Source organism: Octopus sinensis, linkage group LG14 (assembly GCF_006345805.1).
Source record: "Octopus sinensis linkage group LG14, ASM634580v1, whole genome shotgun sequence".
Lineage (NCBI taxonomy): Eukaryota > Metazoa > Mollusca > Cephalopoda > Octopoda > Octopodidae > Octopus > Octopus sinensis.
The window spans coordinates 10,143,780-10,163,779 of NC_043010.1; the positions used below are offsets into that span (position 1 = coordinate 10,143,780).

The window sequence follows — 20,000 nt, forward strand, 5'->3', positions numbered from 1 at the left end:
TATATATATTATATATATATATATATGTATATATATATTTACATATACATACATATATACACACACACAGATATTTACATATATTAGACATAGTTTCAATGTTATGTAAGTGTATGTGAGTTTATATATATGCATATATATTTCTATATGTATATATGTATGTATGAGAACATATATTATATATAACATGAATTTAGTAAACAAAATTATGAATTTAAATTGTTGATATTTACCTATATATATACATGTATATACATATATATATATATATATATATATATATATATATATTATACATATATACACACATACACATATATGAATATATGTATGTGTCTGTGCATATATGTATCTTTAAAAATCTTTTAGAAAATTTTCTTGATAATAACAATGTTTGATGAAGTTTAATTTGGGAATTAAATATTTTCATTAAATAACATTATAAAAAAACTATATACAAATTAACACTGACCTCATGAGTGGAACTTCTTGTGAAAGCCCTTACTTTATTATATAACCAACTGAATGTTAAAAACTGAAACCATTGAACGTGCTTACCCTAAAACACCTTTCCATCAGGTTTGTGCCAATTTGCTTTTTATAAAAAACTTTGAATGTAACTAATAATTTCTTATTTAAGAAAATCCTTTTTGCATATATTTATATATATACGTTGCATGTGTATGTGTGTACACATATATATATATATACAAATATAAATACATATAAATATATATATATGCATACATATATATGTATGTATATATATATATATATAATATATATATATATATATATATATAATATATATAATATATATATATAATACATATATATATATATATGCACACACACATATATATATATGTATGTGTGTATATCTATCTATCTATCGATCTATCTATATCTATTTATATATATATATGTAGTAAATAATATTTTGCTTAATATTAGATTCTACCTTAGTATGAAATCTCTTATTCAGTCAATGTTTTTACTTCATCAGTAAAAAGAAACTAATTCTTAACTTTATATACCCCAAAATGTGTGTGCAGATGTGTGTATCTGTATATGTGTGTTTTAGTGGTGTGTTGTGACTAAATGTTGTTGTTTGTATGTTTTTTCAAGAACGTTTGTTCAATAATTTAGTATTTATTAGAGTAATTTCAGTTTTTAATTATGCATGTACTAGTTATATATGTATCATGCAGAACACATGTCATACTAACCAATGAATGATATAATTATCTTGAATAACTAATACATATATTCAACTATAAGTATTTTAAACTTCGAAACTTGTCACAATGTATTAGTTAATAAAGAGAGATACCATACTTCCATTTGAATGCTACTGCAGTACACAATTTTAAACAAAAAATTCTAATTGATTAAAATGTACTTAACCAATTATATCATTTCCTTAATCCTTAATTCAAATAATAATATTTCCATAAATCATATTTTAAAATTTTTTAATGATTTTATTGATAAAAATATTAGAAATGGGGGTGAAAAATGGGGTTGGTCAATATGCATTTTTCTAAAAATGGCAGACTGTTGTTGTAGACAATAAAGTTTTTAGGTAGTGATTGATGGTTTTACTAAGTCGTTCTTTCATCTTTCAAAAGCTGAGATCAATGACTTATGTTTCATGAAATGTGGTTTGGTTGATGAATAATATTGAAATAAATTAGTTTTTGCAGGAGACATTGTGTCTTAATCCCATCTTCTCTGCATTATTAGATGATTCACACTTATATTTTTAACATTCTTTCATTCATATATATATATACATATATATATATATACACACATATATATATATATTTATTTATACACACACATATATATGTGTATGTGTATGTATATATATATATATATACATATATATACATACATATATATACATACATATATATACACATATAATATACATATATATTTATGTATGTATATGTGTATGTATGTATGCATAGTATAATCTGAATCAGTGTTGATGCATCATAGATATCTATTTACATATGTATATAATGTATGTATTATATATATATATATATGTGTGTGTGTGTGTGCACACACAAACACAAACACTGATTCACTCCAATGCAAAAACACACATATACATATATGTATATGTAGACTTATGTGTGTGTATGTACATATATATACTCATATTTTTACACACACACTTGCATACATATACATGCACACACACGTACACACACATACACATATATATATATATATACACACAAATTCACATATATACACATGTATATATATATATATATAAATATTATACACAAATTCACATATATTACATGTATATATATATATATATATGTATATATATATATATGTATATATATATATATATATATATATACATATATATTATGTTTTTTTATTTTTACCCATAATATTGTTTGTTCTAGTGTTTTGTTAAAAAAAAAATGTACCAGCCAGATGCTGGGTTTTGTCACCACCATCCCCCGCACCAAAATCGTTATTCAAGATCATAAGGATATAAGTGTGCATTATTTGTTGTTACCTGCTTGGTACTTGGTAGCTTTGTGGCTAAGGTCGAAGTTTTCCAATCATTCTGAGAGACATCCTCAGAATAGAGTTGACTCCTTAATCCTACCAACTGAATATTCCTGTTTCTCATTTCGCTGGGACTTTTGGGAATGACAACAGAACTATCCGTTTGGTTGATCAATTGTCTTCTTTCACTGCGAGAGTTCAACGAGGGATTCATTACTTCAACTGCTCCACCTTGGGCTGCATTTCTCGCTCTGTTACATCGTATTATGCATGTTGCTATAGACACCACTACAGCTATAGATACAATCATGGCTACTAACACTATTACTATTGCAAAATCTACTTCAACCATTTCATTCAAATTTTTGTTTACGGCAGGCATAATCCTAGAAGTCTTATTGCTGACAGTCAGCGTCAAGGACACTGTTGTCATTGCAGATAAGACTGGTGTTCCACTGTCTTTGACAATAAATTCTAAATTATAAGATCCAACATCATCTTGGTAAACTGGACGAGAAAAAGATAAAACTCCAGTGTAAGGATTCACACTAAACAAATGTTTGTCATTGCCTCTGAGTATTTCATATTTGAGAAAAGCATTTGTCCGGCTGTCTCTGTCAAAGGCTTTCAGAACTGTGATATTAGTTTTTTTGTTGGGATAATAGTGGACATCAAGACTGAAAGGGTTGACACTGGGAAAAGAAAAGTAGGGGGCATTGTCATTCTCATCCATTACTTCGATGAAAACATTTGCTGTGTTATTAAAAGAAGGTTTACCATTGTCTTTGACAAAAACTTGGAATTTATAAATGTTTTTAATTTCATGGTCCAATGGTTTTCTTGTAGAAATAAATCCATAATTTGTGATCTGGAAAGGAAAATTATATTTGTTATTGGTCAAAAGGGAATAGGTCAATTGACCTCCTTGTCCTAAATCAGGGTCAGTGGCATTGATAAAACCAATGGGAAAATTAGCTTTTTTATTTTCATAAGTCAAAAACTTGAATGTTGATTTTGTGAATTTGGGTTGTACGTCGTTGACATCCATGACTTGGATAGAGAATTTTCTTTTAGTTTCTAACGAAGGAGAACCTTGATCCTCACAGGAAATAGTTATATCATAATGGTCCTGAACTTCCCTATCAACTGGATCCTTTAAATTTACTTTGTATTCTTTTGATTCCAACATTAAAAGCTGAAATTTATCATGGTGAAGTTCACAGGTCACCTCACCGTTAAGTCCAATGTCATTATCAGTGACCATGACATATGCAATAAAGCTACCAACAGCAGTGTCTTCTGAGATAGTTGCTGAGCTCTCACTAACGGGTGACACAAAATTGACATCAATACTTGGATAATTGTTTTGTTGGTTGATAATATTTACAAGAACCAGAACAGCTGAGCTCAATGGTGGTTTTCCTTTGTCAGTTGCTCGCACGTATAATTCATTGAGGAGTTTACTTCTTAGTGGGAAAATTTGCTGCAGGTAGATCTCACCAGTTCTTTCATTTAGCATGAAATGACTTTTAGTTGATGAAGCAGTCTTTGAACTGAAATGATAAGAAACCTTACCATTATCACCTGAGTCTAAATCAGTTGCTGTTAATGTAATAATTGGCATCATTCTGCTTGCTTTATTCTTGGTGGTAATGTTATAAACCTTTCGTAAAAAAACTGGGGTATTGTCATTAACATCAGTAACTGTTACTTTGACAATTAAAACACTTTCTTTGGGTGGCAAACCACCATCTTTAGCTACAATCTCAAGAACATATTTATCTTGCTTTTCTCTGTCTAGTTTTTCTTTTAAGAAAATTGAAAGTTGTGATATTCCATCGACACTTTTGGAAGTTGATAATGCAAATGGATTATCTATATTATTTCCAAGGTGGTAGCTTATTTGAGAATTCTGGAGCCCAACATCTCTGTCAATTGCATTTGGGATTGATCGTCGCACACCGATGCTGGCATCTTCTGAAAACTGAATGTTGATCTCTTCGTTTTTAAATTTTGGTTGGTGATCATTGATGTCTTGAATAACAACACGCACTTTTAAAATCTTTATAAATGCTTTTGCTTGTTGAATGGCAATTTTTATGGTTTTGAAACATTCTTGATTATATGAACAAAGAGTATCACTATCAAGTGTCTGAGCAGTATATATTTTTCCTGATTTTGTGACATTGAATAATTGAGAATTTTGAGTGACGCTGCGTTGAAATTGACTGAAAGTTACCTTACTTCGGTCAGTCAGTAAATTGCTATCATATAAATGCATATCTACAGCAATATCCCCGAGGTAAGTCCCTTCTTCTTCTCCTTCTTTCACATAATATGTAAAGTCTATACACAGGCAGTAGTGTAAGTATAACAAACAAATGCCAAAATTTAGCTGCATATTTCCTCTGTGTTATAAAGGAATATCCTGAAAATGGAAAACAAAGAAAAGATTTTATTCAGTGCATGAAACTACTTCAAAATAAATAATTTTGAGTTATTATGAGGTTTAAGGCCAGATTAATAATAAAAGAACTGAAATCCAGAGGAAGATGTCTTTTCGTTATGGCAAGTAAAATTAATGTAAAGAATATTCTTTTAAATATTTTGAAAAAGTGGATGGAAAAGAAATCATATTTGTTTACGAAATATCTTCTTGTAATGATTCGTATTTCAAAGGTGGAGACCTGATGAAGTCAATCAAAGAATAACTGATATATGTATATATCACGTGATCACGTAACCGACCAGGCTATCAGATGTTGTTACACATCGCTGGTCACAATGTGCTTTGCATTGTTTTAGCCTTGAAATGACGCTACCCCGCTGGCTAAGCGAGCAGGCAAACAGAAGAAAGAGTGAAAGAAAGTTGTGGTGAAAGAGTACAGCAGGGATCACCACCACCCCCTGCCGGAGCCTCGTGGACCTTTAGGTGTTTTCGCTCAATAAACACACACAACGCCCGGTCTGGTAATCGAAACCGCGATCCTCCGACCGCGAGTTTGCTGCTCTAACAACTGGGCCATTGCGCCTCCACACACACACACACACATATATATATATATAATATATATATATATATATATACATATATATATATATATATATATATATATATATATATATATATATATAATATATATATATAATATTATATATATATATACACATATATACATATATATATCAAAACCTTGGCAATTTGTTGTGCTCGAGAAGACACATCAAACCAAGTGAAATCGTAGTTGTGGCCAGTGCCAATGACACATAAAAGGCACCGATGCTGGTAACACAAAAAAGGCAACCATAGAAACCAAGCCAAACCAGAATGGGGCTTGGTACAGCTCTGTGGCTTACCAGCTCCAGTCAGACCATCCAACCCATGCCAGCATGGAAATGGACTATATATATATACATGGACGGACACACACACACATATATAAATTGTGTGTTCAATTCTCAGATCAGGCAATGCATTGAGTTCTTGAGAAAAGCACTTCATTTTATGTTGCTCTACTATTGCCACTACCACCACTACCACCACCACCACCACCACCACCACCACCACACCACCACCACCACCACCACCACCACCACAAATCTCTGTGCCACCAGGAAATACTAACTTCCATTGCAGCAGGTAAAAGTTGGTTACAGGGAGTGCGTCCATTTGTAGAAATTCTCCTGCAATAAATTCTGTCCGACCCATGGAAATATGCAAAAATGGATGTAAAATTGATGCTGCTGCTTCTGCTGCTGCTGCTGCTGATGATGATGATGATGATGATGGTGATGGTGATGGTGGTGGTGATGATGATGATGATGACGACGATGACGATGATGATGATGATGATGATGATGATGAGGAGGAGGAGGAGGGATGTCAGAAGAATGGTACAACTGCAAACATTTGATTAGCGCTTCTACATCGGATCAAAATAATGCATCTTGCAAAGAAAAGATTGATCCTTGATAAATAAATTTCCAGCTTGGAGACACTGGCTACACTTTTTGGAGAAGGAAACGTATTTTACATATTGTTCCCTTTGATAATCAACATCAAATACTTATGGAATCTCTTTTTGAATGATAACTCAGCAAAGGATGGTAACAGGCGCAGGAGTGGCTGTGTGGTAAGTAGCTTGCTAACCAACCACATGGTTCCGGGTTCAGTCCCACTGCGTGGCATCTTGGGCAAGTGTCTTCTGCTATAGCCCCGGGCCAACCAATGCCTTGTGAGTGGATTTGGTAGACGGAAACTGAAAGAAGTCTGTCGTATATATGTATATATATATATATAATATATATATATATGTATGTGTGTGTGTATGTTTGTGCCCCTAGCATTGCTTGACAACCGATGCTGGTGTGTTTACGTCCCCGTCACTTAGCGGTTCGGCAAAAGAGACCGATAGAATAAGTACTGGGCTTACAAAGAATAAGTCCCGGGGTCGATTTGCTCGACTAAAGGCGGTGCTCCAGCATGGCCGCAGTCAAATAACTGAAACAAGTAAAAGAGTAAAGAGTAAAGAGTAACTATGGCCCCAATGAAGAGAGTGTAACACTCAGGGATGGGTGTTAATCCTTCAAACAAAGCATATATCTTACTTACATGCCAAGATATTTACTATTTAGAAATGTCTGTGAGTACTGGATTCATGTAACCTAGTAGTAATGGTACGTATGTTTACATTCGCTACCATGTACTTTATCTCTTGAGGTGAGTGCGCTTGCCGTCCCATGCATTATCTTAGCTATTTAGGTTACGTTCAAGTCATGAGATTAGCAGTAAACCAATGACATGCGGATACTTTATATGCATAATACCGTGTTTTGAGTTGTACCACACGCAAGCTATTTTTTGAACTTGAGCAGAATAACTTGTGCATATCATATTATTAGTGTAACCTCTCGAAAGAGCTGTTCTTCACTCCTGCTCCAGAGCGTCAGCTGCAGGGTCATTCCGAAAAGCTCTATCTGTGACGATTTCATCTCAATCGAAGGAGAGGGGCTTTCTCTGTCCGGGTTGCGGATCCGTGGAATAAGCTGCCGGACGAGATGGTGAAGATGTTGACGACCGCTCAGTTCAAAGTCTCCTTGACCACAAGTGGCCTGAACTCTTTACATGAACACCGACCTGTACATAACTCCATGTCCTCTCACATGGCCTTGCGTTTTGCTTTTTGAGCCAAAAAATTAACTAACTAACTAACTAACTATTATAAATAGCTTCACATAGTTCATTTTCATAAACCGGTAGACGTAAATGTACGACACGGTGTTATTGTAACGGTGAACGTAAATAGACGCGAGCTCGTTGGTACTTGTGTGTTTGTGTGGTCTCATTAGATAAAAAAGTTGAGCAGTGTCTCGCATGCTTCGGGTAATACCGGTGTCAAAGGGTTAAAATACTTTTCTGTATCCTATCTGAGTGTGTCATCTCTAATGGAACATTTTAATCAACTAGAAACACTGGTGTGCTCTAATTAACAAAAGTTAATTAAAATCTATGGCTAATGGACATTTCATTCAGTAAGTAGGGTCATGAACATTTAACATCAAATTTTGATTTCAAATTTTTACATGAGGCCAACAGTTTTTGGGAGGTGGGTAAGTTGATTACATCAACCCTAGTGCTCAATTGGTACTTATTTTGTCAACCCCGAAAGGTTGAAAGGCAAAGTCAGCCTCAGCAGAATTTGAACTCAGAATGTAAAGACAGATGAAATGTTACTGCTAAGCATTTTTTTCAGCATCCTAACAATTCTGCAACTTCACCACCTTATTTGACTTCAAATATTAATAACTAGCTGACCCCCGTGCTGTCAAAAATGACAGCTAATTGTAGTATTTTATATATAAATATGAATGATAAATCAAATTAATACACTTGTCAATGTTATCTAGTGTTTGTCTTTTGAGATGTGATATTGATCATCGTTTGTTACTGAAAGAACGCTGGTTCACACACTTCCCTTGTACATGCACACACACACACACACACACACATATACTCACATAGAGTTGAAACGCTGTTTGATTTTTCTTTTCAGCATTAAATGTTCACCATCCCACTTCCATTGCACACACACACACACATACAAAAACATTCACATATCTCCCCTTTACATACACTCACACAGAGTTGAAATGCTCCCACAACCAATTTGCAATCACCCCTTCCTTAGTTATTCATTTATCACCACTTCCTTCCTTATTCATCTTTCACCCCCTTCCTTTCTCATTCATATGTTGTGACAGAGAAAAACACAAGAGTGTTATTATATCAGATAGTCAGTAGCATAGAAAATGGAATTTGTAGTTTTGTGGTACCAGTGCCGATGGCACATAAGAGAACCATCCGAACGTGGCCATAGCCAGCACCGCATCAACTGGCCTCCGTGCTGGTGGCACGTAACAAACACCATCCGATCGTGGCCATGCCAGCCTCGCCTGGCCTCCGTGCCGGTGGCACGTAAAAAGCACCATCCGAGCGTGGCCGTTTGCCAGCCTCGTCTGGCACCTGGGTCGGTGGCACATAAAAAGCACCCACTACACTCACGGAGTGGTTGGCGTTAGGAAGGGCATCCAGCTGTAGAAACACTGCCAGATCTGACTGGCCTGGTGCAGCCTTCGGGCCTCCCAGACCCCAGTTGAACCGTCCAACCCATGCTAGCATCAAAAGCAGACGTTAAACGATGATGATGATGATGAAGATGAAATTTTATAAGCCAACGTAGCTGTTGGTTGTGTCATAATGATTACAAACTGCAAATGAAAAAAATAGCTAAGAAATTAATTTCACAACATATCAACAATAAAGTAATCTTTCTTTACCACACCTCAAAGGTATATAATTGATTGTTTCCATGTAGAGTTTGCATAGAGCTCAAGATTTACTGATAATCCGCTGTTGGCTCAATAATGTGCTTTCTTCCATCTGAAGCAGTGTAATTGAGTATGGGATAGCAAACACAGCTGATTGTTCTGGAAAGAAAAGAGAGAAAATGTGTGAAAATATATCAATCATTCCAGTGCAATATAAATTTCTGAAAGTATTCAATACATTTAGCTTAGAATGGGTTAATAATCCTGCTTTAGTTCTCAGGTTGTGTTAGTATTAAAAAGGAAAATGTCTAGTATTAAAAAGCTTGAGAGGCGGTTGGATGGAACTTACACTCGCCTCCTTATGAGAGCTCAAAATCTCTCGTGGAAGCGTCATCCAACCAAAGTATAAATATATGGGAAACCACCACCTGTGTCATCTCTTGTGAAAGGTAGAAGAGTCCAGTTTGCTGGACATTGTTGCAGAACTGAAAACGAGGTAATTTCTACTCTTCTCCTCTGGAAGCCATCTGCTCGCGATACCAGAGGGCGCACACTCTCCTACCCTGATGTAATCTCCAGGGATACAGGCATCCAGCAACAGGACCTCCGTAATGCTTTGATGGACCATGAAGTCTGGCATAACACAGTAAATTCCATTGTCTTGGCCACGGTCGAACAATGATGATGATTAAAAAGGAAACATTTATCCAAAAGGAAAGACATCAAAAAATTTCTGAAGAATTACAGAAATGATCGGTGTTTATTTTAAATGACAAAAATAAAGCAGCATAGCTGTATTCAAAGATATATCATCAGTGTCATAGGTGCAGGCATGGCTATGTGATTAATAAGCTCACATTGCGACCATGTGGTTTCAGGTTCAGTCCCAATCTGAGGCACCTTGGGCAGGTATTTCCTCAAGTCCCCTGCATTCAAGGCTCCGTGTTTCTGCCTGGAGCATTATACCATTCTAAAATAGGCATCCCACAATCTGCATTTTACTCTTTTTTCCAAGCAGTCATAGTAACTTTATTAACTTATTCCAACCTGTTTTTACCATGGTTTCTATACTTTCAGAGCAACCATTTCCTTGCTAATCACATCTCTTAGTAACAGAAGGTATCAACTACTTCTAGAGAGGCGTTAAAGAGAATCCATTTCCGGTGTGTTCAAAGTATGTACTGCAGCTTTCTCTCTCCCTTTCCCCCTCTCTTTTCTTCCTCCCATTCACTCTCTCTGTGAGTGAGTGTTCATATGTGTGTGTATATACATATATATATATATATATATATATATAATATATATATATATATATATTATATATATATATATATATATATATATATATATATATAAAGAGATAGATAGATAGATAGATAAATTGATTGATTGATATAAAAGACATATTCATACACACAACACACATATATAAATGATACTAAGATACATATATATATATATATATATATATACACATATGTATAAATGTATATGTGTATTTTATTTTTATATATATATATATGTGTGTGTGTGTTTATATGTATATTTACACTGTACATCATAAATTCACACCTAATTTCTAACTTTTACAAATATTTTCTGTAGTATAAGAAACAAAAGCCAGAACTACAAAATTTATGTTAACATACAGAACACAAGGAAAATATATTTAATATATATTATATTTCATTTAAGAAAGGTGTTGAAAATGTCTAGCAACTTTTTTTAATAACACCATATAAGATGAAGAATTTAATTTTCTATTTCAACTATACATCAGGTGACAGCTCAGATATTGTGGTTTATGTGTGTTGTTTTAATTTGAGTTTCTTTGTTGTTGCTGTTGTTGTTGTTGTTGTTATTTGGTGGTGGTGGTGGTGTTGGTAGTAGTAGTGGTGGTGTTGAACTCTGGGTGAGCCTGTCTTAAAAGAATTTATTTCTTAGAGATATTCGGCTGTTATTGGTAGTTTATTCATGTGAGATTGTGAGCTAGCAGAATTGTTAGTATGCCAGACAAAATGCTCAGCATGATAACCTCCACTTCCTTAAATTCTGAGCTCAAATGCCAATGAGGTTGACTTTGTCTCTCATCCTTTTGTTGGGGGTCAATAAAAAATAAGGTACCAGAATTGATGTACTTAACACCATCTCCCTTCAAAATAACTGGCCTTGTGTCAAAATTAGAAAGAGTTGATAACTTACTATTATAAGCAGAGATATTAAGGTGGTGAGCTGGCAGAATCATTAGCATAACTTACTGTTAAAAGTGTGGAGGCACATGGCCTAGTGGTTAGAGCAGCAGACTCGCGGTCAAGGGATTGCGGGTTTGAATCTCAGACCAGGCGATGTGTGTGTTTATGAGTGAAACACCTAAGCTCCATGCGGCTCTGGCAGAAGGTAATGGCGAAACTTTTGCTGACTCTTTCGCCACCACTTTCTCTCATTCTTTCCTCCTGCATCTTGCAGCTCACCTGCGACGGACCAGTGTCCCGTCCAGGTGGGGAACCTATACGCCAATGAGGAACCTATATGCTTATGAGCCAGGCATGGCTCAAGAAGAAACAAACAACAACTGTTATAAGCAAAGATATAAGGCAGCAAGCAGGCAGAATCGTTAGCATGCTGGATGAAATGCTTAGTAGTATTTCACCCATCGCTGTGTTCTGAGTTCAAATTCCACTGAGGTTGGCTTTGCTTTTCATCCTTTTGGGGTTGATAAATTAAGTACCAGTGAAACACTGGGGTCGATGTAATCGACTCCCCTCTCCAAAACTGCTGTCTTTGTGACAAAATTTGAAACCATTGTAAGCAAAGATATTTCAAAATATTTGTCATAGACACAAATCTGGCTGTGTGGTAAGAAGCTTCCTTCCCAATCACTTGTTTCAGGGTTCAGTCCCACTTCATGTCATCTTACACAAGTGTCTTCTATTATTAATTTCGAGCTGACCAAAGCCTTGTGAGTGGATTTTGTACATGGAAACTGAAAGAAGCCCATTGAATATATGTATATATCTATATCTTTGTGTCTGTGTTTGTCTCCCCACCACCACCACTACCACCCCTGTTTGACAAGTGGTGTTTGAGTGTTTATGTCCCTGTAACTTAGCAGTTCAGCAAAAGCTATTGAAAGAATGAGTACCATACTTATAAAAAAATTATGTACTGGGGTTGATACATTCAACTAAAAGGAATTCCTAAAGGTGGTGCCCCAGCATGGCCGCAGTCTAAGGAGTGAAACAAGAAAAAACAAAAGAACAAATAGATAAATAATTCATAGGCGCGGGAGTGGATGTGTAGTAAGTAGCTTGCTAACCAACCGCATGGTTCCGGGTTTAGTCCCACTGCGTGGCATCTTGGGCAAGTGTCTTCTGCTATAGCCCTGGGCCGACCAATGCCTTGTGAGTGGATTTGGTAGATGGAAACTGAAAGAAGCCTGTCGTATATATGTATATATATATGCATGTGTATGTTTGTGTGTCTGTATTTGCCCCCCCTAGCATTGCTTGACAACCGGTGCTGGTGTGTTTACGTCCCCGTCACTTAGCGGTTCGGCAAAAGAGACCGATAGAATAAGTACTGGGCTTACAAAGAATAAGTCCCGGGGTCGATTTGCTCGACTAAAGGCGGTGCTCCAGCATGGCCGCAGTCAAATGACTGAAACAAGTAAAAGAGTAAAGAGTATATAATTTACTGAACCCTAATTCTTTAATTTCATGAAATTTTAAGATATACCTCCCTCCTATCAGTTTTTGTTTACATAGCTAATGTAACTTCATAATTTATTTCATATAAATAATTATTATATACTTATATAACTAAATTAATTTCCAGCTATTTTTCTGACATATTTAATTACAACAATCAACCTCAGCTTACTTTGACTCTGTGATATGAATCAAATTAGGCAATTTATACTTTAAATTAATTTTTGCCATTTTAACAATAAAACATGGAGATAACAGTCACAGCACTTAGGCTTATCATTTCTTACCCGCTTCCACTGGAGATGTTCATTCATCCCCCCCCCTTTGTCTCACACACAGTATCTATCTCATTAAAGTTTTCCCCCTCTCTCTATATCTATCTGTGATACTCCTACCGCAACCCCCATTGTTTTGCCTACCATTGTTTTGCAACTACATCTTTCCTGATACATCCTTACTTCTTTACTCGATATTTTTCCCATTTAAAATTTAAATGCTTAACCCTTTAGTGTTCAGATTACTCTGTTAAATGTAATACTTTTTCACTCAAATTGTTTTGAATTAATCATGCATTATCTTATAGCTTTGAGGTTTCAATGATGTGACTGTTTAGTTTTTAGAATATCAATGTAGGTTAGGTGTGAGAGGCCTGATCTGGTCTGTTTAAACATAAAATAGGTAGAAAACTTCGGCCGGATATGGCCAGTTTAAACACTAAATGCTTAAATATAGCCAATTAGGCAAATTGTCTACTATAGACGCTGTATCTGCCAGATCATGGAATTTCATCCTGTTTTGGGCCCATCAGTGGCAGATGTCCTGTAGTGACATAACAGCTGAATTTCACTGACAACAAAAAATAGAATTTCAGTGTCTTTTTAAGCGCTGATGTTGCGAATAGTTAGCAAACTTATTACAAAATAATTAATTATAGGCGCAGGAGTGGCTGTGTGGTAAGTAGTTTGCTTACCAACTCTGAGTTCAGTCCCACTGCGTAGCACCTTGGTCAAGTGTCTTCTACTATAGCCTCAGGCCAACCAAAGCCTTGTGAGTGGATTTGGTAGATGGAAACTGAAAGAAGCCTGTCGTATATATGTATATATATATATATAGTTAATCCAAACAAGAAAACACAACAACACGAGGACGTGGAACAAATATAGTATTATTGGACACTCAGGAAAGAAGGGAAGAAGGAGGGTTTAACGTTTCGGGCGGAGCTCTTCGTCGGAAACATAGGAGAAGGAAAGATCCAGAGAAGGGAAGACAGAGGAAAAAAAATCGCCAATGGTACACACGAGGTCACATCTGTATTTGTCCACCGCAACATAGCTTAACAACCGATGCTGGTGTGTTTACATCCCTGTAACTTAGCGGTTTGGCTAAAGAACCTGATGGAATAAGTACTAGGTTTACAAAGAATAAATCCTGGGGTCGATTTGCTCGACTAAAAGCGGTGCCCCAGCATGGCCACTGTCAAATGACTGAAACAAGTAAAAGAGTAAAAGAGTGACAGAAGCAGTATTGATATTAAAAGGTAATCTTTATATCCTACCTAATGTGGACGTTGTGTTAGAACACTGAATACTGCATTATATACCCAGAGAGAACCTCTCATATAAACATGTGGTCCATAAAAGCACTTGTATTTACATCATCATCATCATCATCATTTAACGCCCGCTTTCCATGCTAGCATGGGTTGGACGGTTCGACTGGGGTCTGGGAAGCCAGGAGGCTGCACCAGGCCCAGTCTGATTTGGCAGTGATTCTACAGCTTGATGCCCTTCCTAACGCCAACCACTCCATGAGTGTAGTGGGTGCTTTTTACGTGCCACCGGCACAGGTGCCAGGGGAGGCTGGCAACATCCACGATTGGTTGGTGCTTTTTACATGCCACCGGCATGGAGGCCAGTCAGGGCGGCACTGGCAACGGTCACATTTGGATGGTTCTCTTACGTGCCACGGGCACTGGTATCACAACTACAATTTCCATTTTACCAAAATGCTTTCGAGTTTTTAATTCAAATCCATCCGAAATAAAATAGGATTTAAATTCCTATAACTGAATATTAAAAAATATTACTCATCCATAACTAAACAGTTATTAATTAATAACAAAAAATATACAAAATCAAGTGGCTCTCATGCAAGTCACGCGTAAAAAGCACACACTACGCTCTCAGAGTGGTTGGCATTAGGAAGGGCATCCAGCTGTAGAAACATTGCGAGATTGGATTGGAGCCTGGTGCAGCCTTCTGGCTTGCCAGCCCTCAATTAAACCATCCAACCCATGCCAGCATGGAAAACAGATGTTAAACGACGACGATGATGATGATGATGATGATGTTTGATTATACCAAGTTTTTGGACCCTTTTGTTTTTTTAAAAAACTCTAAACGAAGCTAACAAAAAAAAAAAGACTTGCATCATTTTCCCCCCAAGAGCTATGAATAAACATTGATGTCATTCTCACAATCAACCATTCTCTTGATATAACATCAAACTTGAACAATTCCCCATGCTACCCAAATCTTTAAGCAGAATGAAATGCTAAATTATATAAACACTCTTTGAATATTACAAACGATTTGTTTAAAAACATTTCAATAAGGTTATCTAACATTTCTGCCAATAAAGAGTATTTTAATGTTGCTTTCAATAGTACCATGGTGCCCTCAGCGAGCCTACTTACCAATATATATATATGTATATATATGTATATATGATATATGAGTGTGTGTATGTGTGTGTGTGTGTATGTGCATGTGTGTGTATGTGTGTGTGTGTGAATTCTTTTATTTTTTTACTTGTTTCAGTCATTTGACTGTGGCCTTGTTGTATATAGGTGTGTATAAATTTGCATATATATAATATATATATATATATATATTATATATATATAGATATATATATATATATAATATATATATATATATATCTATATATATACATATATATATATATATATATATGTATATATTGTATATAGATATATAATATATATGTATATATATATATTATATAATATATATATATATGTAATGTACTATTCTGAGTATATATATATATGTATATAGGTGTATATGAGGTTGTGTTGTATGTGGTAAGAAGCTTGCTTACCAACAAAATGGATCCAGGTTCAGTCACACTGTGTAGTACCTGGGGCAAGTGTCTTCTACTATACCCTCGAGCTGACCAAAGCCTTGGGAGTGGATTTGCTAGATGGAAACTGAAAGAAGCCCATCATATATATATGCATGCATATATCTATGTATGTGTGGTCTTTGTGTCAGTGCTTGTCCACCCCACTGCCCATCCTCCCATCACCGCTTGACAACCGGAGTTGGTGTGTTTATGTCCCCGTAACTTAGCGGTTCAGCAAAAGAGACTGATAGAATAAATACTAGGCTTAAAAAATTGTCCTGGGGTTGATTTCCTTGATTAAAAACCCTCAAGGTGCTGCTCCTGCATGGCTGAAATTACATGATTGAAACAAGTAAAAGAATAAAAGAATAAATATATATCATTTATCATTAACTTGTTTCATTCATTGGACTGTGGCCATGCTGGGGCACTGCACCGAAGGATGTACTTTTTTAAAGTCTGGTACTTGTTCTAAAGATCTCGTTTCTCTTTTGCCAAACCATTAAGCTGTGGAGTCATCATAAACATATTAACACTGGTTGGCAAGAGCAGGTGAGGGGACAAACACAAAGACACACACACACATACAGACACCTTCAATTATATATGTGTATATAGATATGTATATATGTGTCCATATAAATATGTATGTACATATATATATATAACATATATATATAATACGAAAGAAGGTTGAAAATGCAATTTAAATTGCATTTTCAAACCTTCTTTCGTATATAATTCCACTCGTGCGATACCCCACAACTCAACTTTGTTACATATATATATATATATATATAGATATACATATATATATACATATATACACATACACACAACATATACATATATAGTTATATATACATATGTATATTTGTGTATGACTCAGGAGGAATGGGCAGTTTCCATGACTCATGCCATTAATGTTCTTCTTAAAATATTTCCCTATCAACACATGCCGAAAAAAAATTGTGAGTAGCAAGGAAATTCCAGAGGGCCAAAGCATATATATTAATATTTCTATATATACACAGACATGCAGTAAGTAAATAGACACCCTTAATTTTCAAAATTTCTGATCTAAGCATCTTAATATGTTTTCAGCAGTGTAGAATTTACAATGAAATTATTCTTTTTCATTCCAGGTGCCATTATATTAAGCATTTGTGAAGAGTAACCATGCCACGCACAAAGAATTCCGCACAACTGTCAGATTTTCAAAGAGGTCATATTGCTGGGCAATCTGAGGCTGGTCTTAGCCAGTGAAATATTGCTGAAAATCTTCAAATTCCCCTTTCTACTATTAATAGAATTATAGTGCAATTCAAAAGCCAAGGAAAAGAACCAACATATTCTCGTCCTGCCTGAGCTGGGCCCTCAGAAAGGAAGCTTCACTGTTTGAAGAGAATTGTAGAAAACAAACCCCGTTCAAAGGCTTCTGACATTGCAAAACAGCTAGAAGTTAGTCCAAGAACGTGTGTTGCATATCTGCATGGACGAGCAGCTAGAAGAAAACCTCTCCTTCAACCAATTAATATCAAATAAAAGATTTTGAAAATTAGAGGTGTCTATTTACTTCCTGCATGTCTATGTGTGTATATATATATATATATATATGTATATATTGTTTTTGGATTTGGTTTGCAAGATTCTTTATATGAGTTCGTGTATTGAAGCATATTCTGATGTGTCTGGGCAGAGTCATTTTGTTTTTGTGCCTTATAATTTAACACTCACCGGTAAAATTTCCCCTTATTTCTTATTATTATTTTCCTAAATTATAAGGCACAAAAAGAAAATGACTCTCCCCAGACACAACAGTATACATACATACATACATACATACATACATACATACATATATATATATATATATATATATGTATTGTGCCACTCATGCCTGCATGGAAGGCAGATGTTAAGTGATGATATAATATATATATGTGGTTATTGACAGTGCTGCCTGACTGGCCCCCATTGCCAGTGGCAAGTAAAAAGCACCATTCATGGAAGGCAGATGGTAAATTATGATATAATATTATATATATATATATATATATATATATCCTTTATTTTAAGCACCAGAAAATTCAACAAAATCTGTTACTCTGAGTTTCTCGTTGCCGTTCATCAGACAGTTTTGCAAAACTGTCTGATGACGGCAACGAGAAACTCAGAGTAACAGATTTTGTGAATTTTCTGCTGCTTAAAATAAAGCATATTACTCTACCACTGGTATTTGAGTAATCTTTTTTCCACCTTGTTTCACATTTATGTGTTTACTCCGGTATATTATATATATATATATATATATATATATATATAAATCTCAAAAAAAGGATCAAAGCTCTTTCCAAACCCATAGGCTTATAAGGCTGGATTCCAAGATTCCATGGCTTATATATTCCTCAACTAGATGGGAAGCTGGTCTGTCACAGGATGCCTTATCTTTCCCAGCTGAGTGAACAGGGGTAATGTGAAATGAAGTGTTTTGCCCAAGAACACAACACATCACTCAGTCTAGGAATCAAAACCACAATCTCACAATCACAAGAGTAACACTCTTGCCACAAAGCCACATAACTCCACATGCATAAATATATAATTATATACACATATGTATTTATATATTTGTAGATAATTATATTCATATACACACACATATACATACACACACACACACACACACACACACACACACATATATATATATATACATATACACACACCTATTTATGCATTCATACATATATACATACATACATATATATATATTTTTACATACTTGCACATAATTACATTCATATACACACACACATATGTATATATTCATGTACATATATATATATGTACATGAATATATATATATATATATGTATATATGTGTGTGTGTGTATATATATATATATTATATATTATACATACATATAGATACACGTACACATATATGTGATATATATCAACATATCTATATATTTTATGTTGGTATTAAATATATATAAATTTTTTATCATATCAAATATATATATATTTTTTTTTATCATATACTTATTTCAGTCATTAGACTGCAGCAATGCTTATATGAGTGTATATATACTTATATATGTATATCTATATCTATATCTACATATTATATATATATATATATATATATATATATATATACACACTCACAAACATATATGCATATAAATGTATATATATATATGCACACACTTATGCAAATATATATATATATATTTCTATATGTAAAAAGGGAGGGAGAAGAGAAGGATGTAGTGGTGGTAGTGGGGGGTGTATATTTTGTTATATGTGTCTACGTGTCTCAAATGACATTTATATCATAACCATAACATTTCAGAGAAGTATATTATAGGTGATAAGTGAAGCTAGCGAAAATTTTCTCGGCTCCACATAGCTCTGATTATGTCCCCTAGGAAACGATCTTATCTGCCACTTTTCATAATTTCTTCACAGAAATAATAGCGTTCATGCATGGTTGACTTCTCCAAGACATTCACATCCACTCTGAGTCAAGCAGACTTTTTCATTCTTCACTTAACTGTAAAAATCTGTCTTACAATCAGCTTGTTCTAAAGTGAAGTTTACAATTCAAACCATAAGCCAGTTCCAAATAGTTTAAGTCTATATTTTCATAGCAACATATTTGAGTAATGTTAAGTCAATATTTTATTTTTATTATTATTATAGAATTGTTGTTGTTGTGTTTGTCTTTTTGCTACTGCTGCTGCTGTTGTTGTCCTTCCTGCT

General features: G+C 34.8%; 1 protein-coding gene across 2 annotated transcripts in view; it reads right to left on the bottom strand.

Annotated features, from left to right (window-relative positions):
• Window positions 1-9,537, bottom strand: part of LOC115218981 (protocadherin-17) — a 23,343-nt gene extending 13,806 nt beyond the window's left edge. For both annotated transcript variants that reach the window (XM_029789019.2, XM_036508610.1), the window contains exons 1-2: window positions 9,390-9,537; window positions 2,555-4,975 (exon numbers count right to left, since the gene is read on the bottom strand). In XM_029789019.2, coding sequence (XP_029644879.1) covers window positions 2,555-4,948 — 2,394 coding nt within the window. In that variant the 5' untranslated portion in view covers window positions 4,949-4,975; window positions 9,390-9,537. The remainder of the gene's footprint in view (window positions 1-2,554; window positions 4,976-9,389) is intronic.
• Window positions 9,538-20,000: the final 10,463 nt, after the last annotated feature.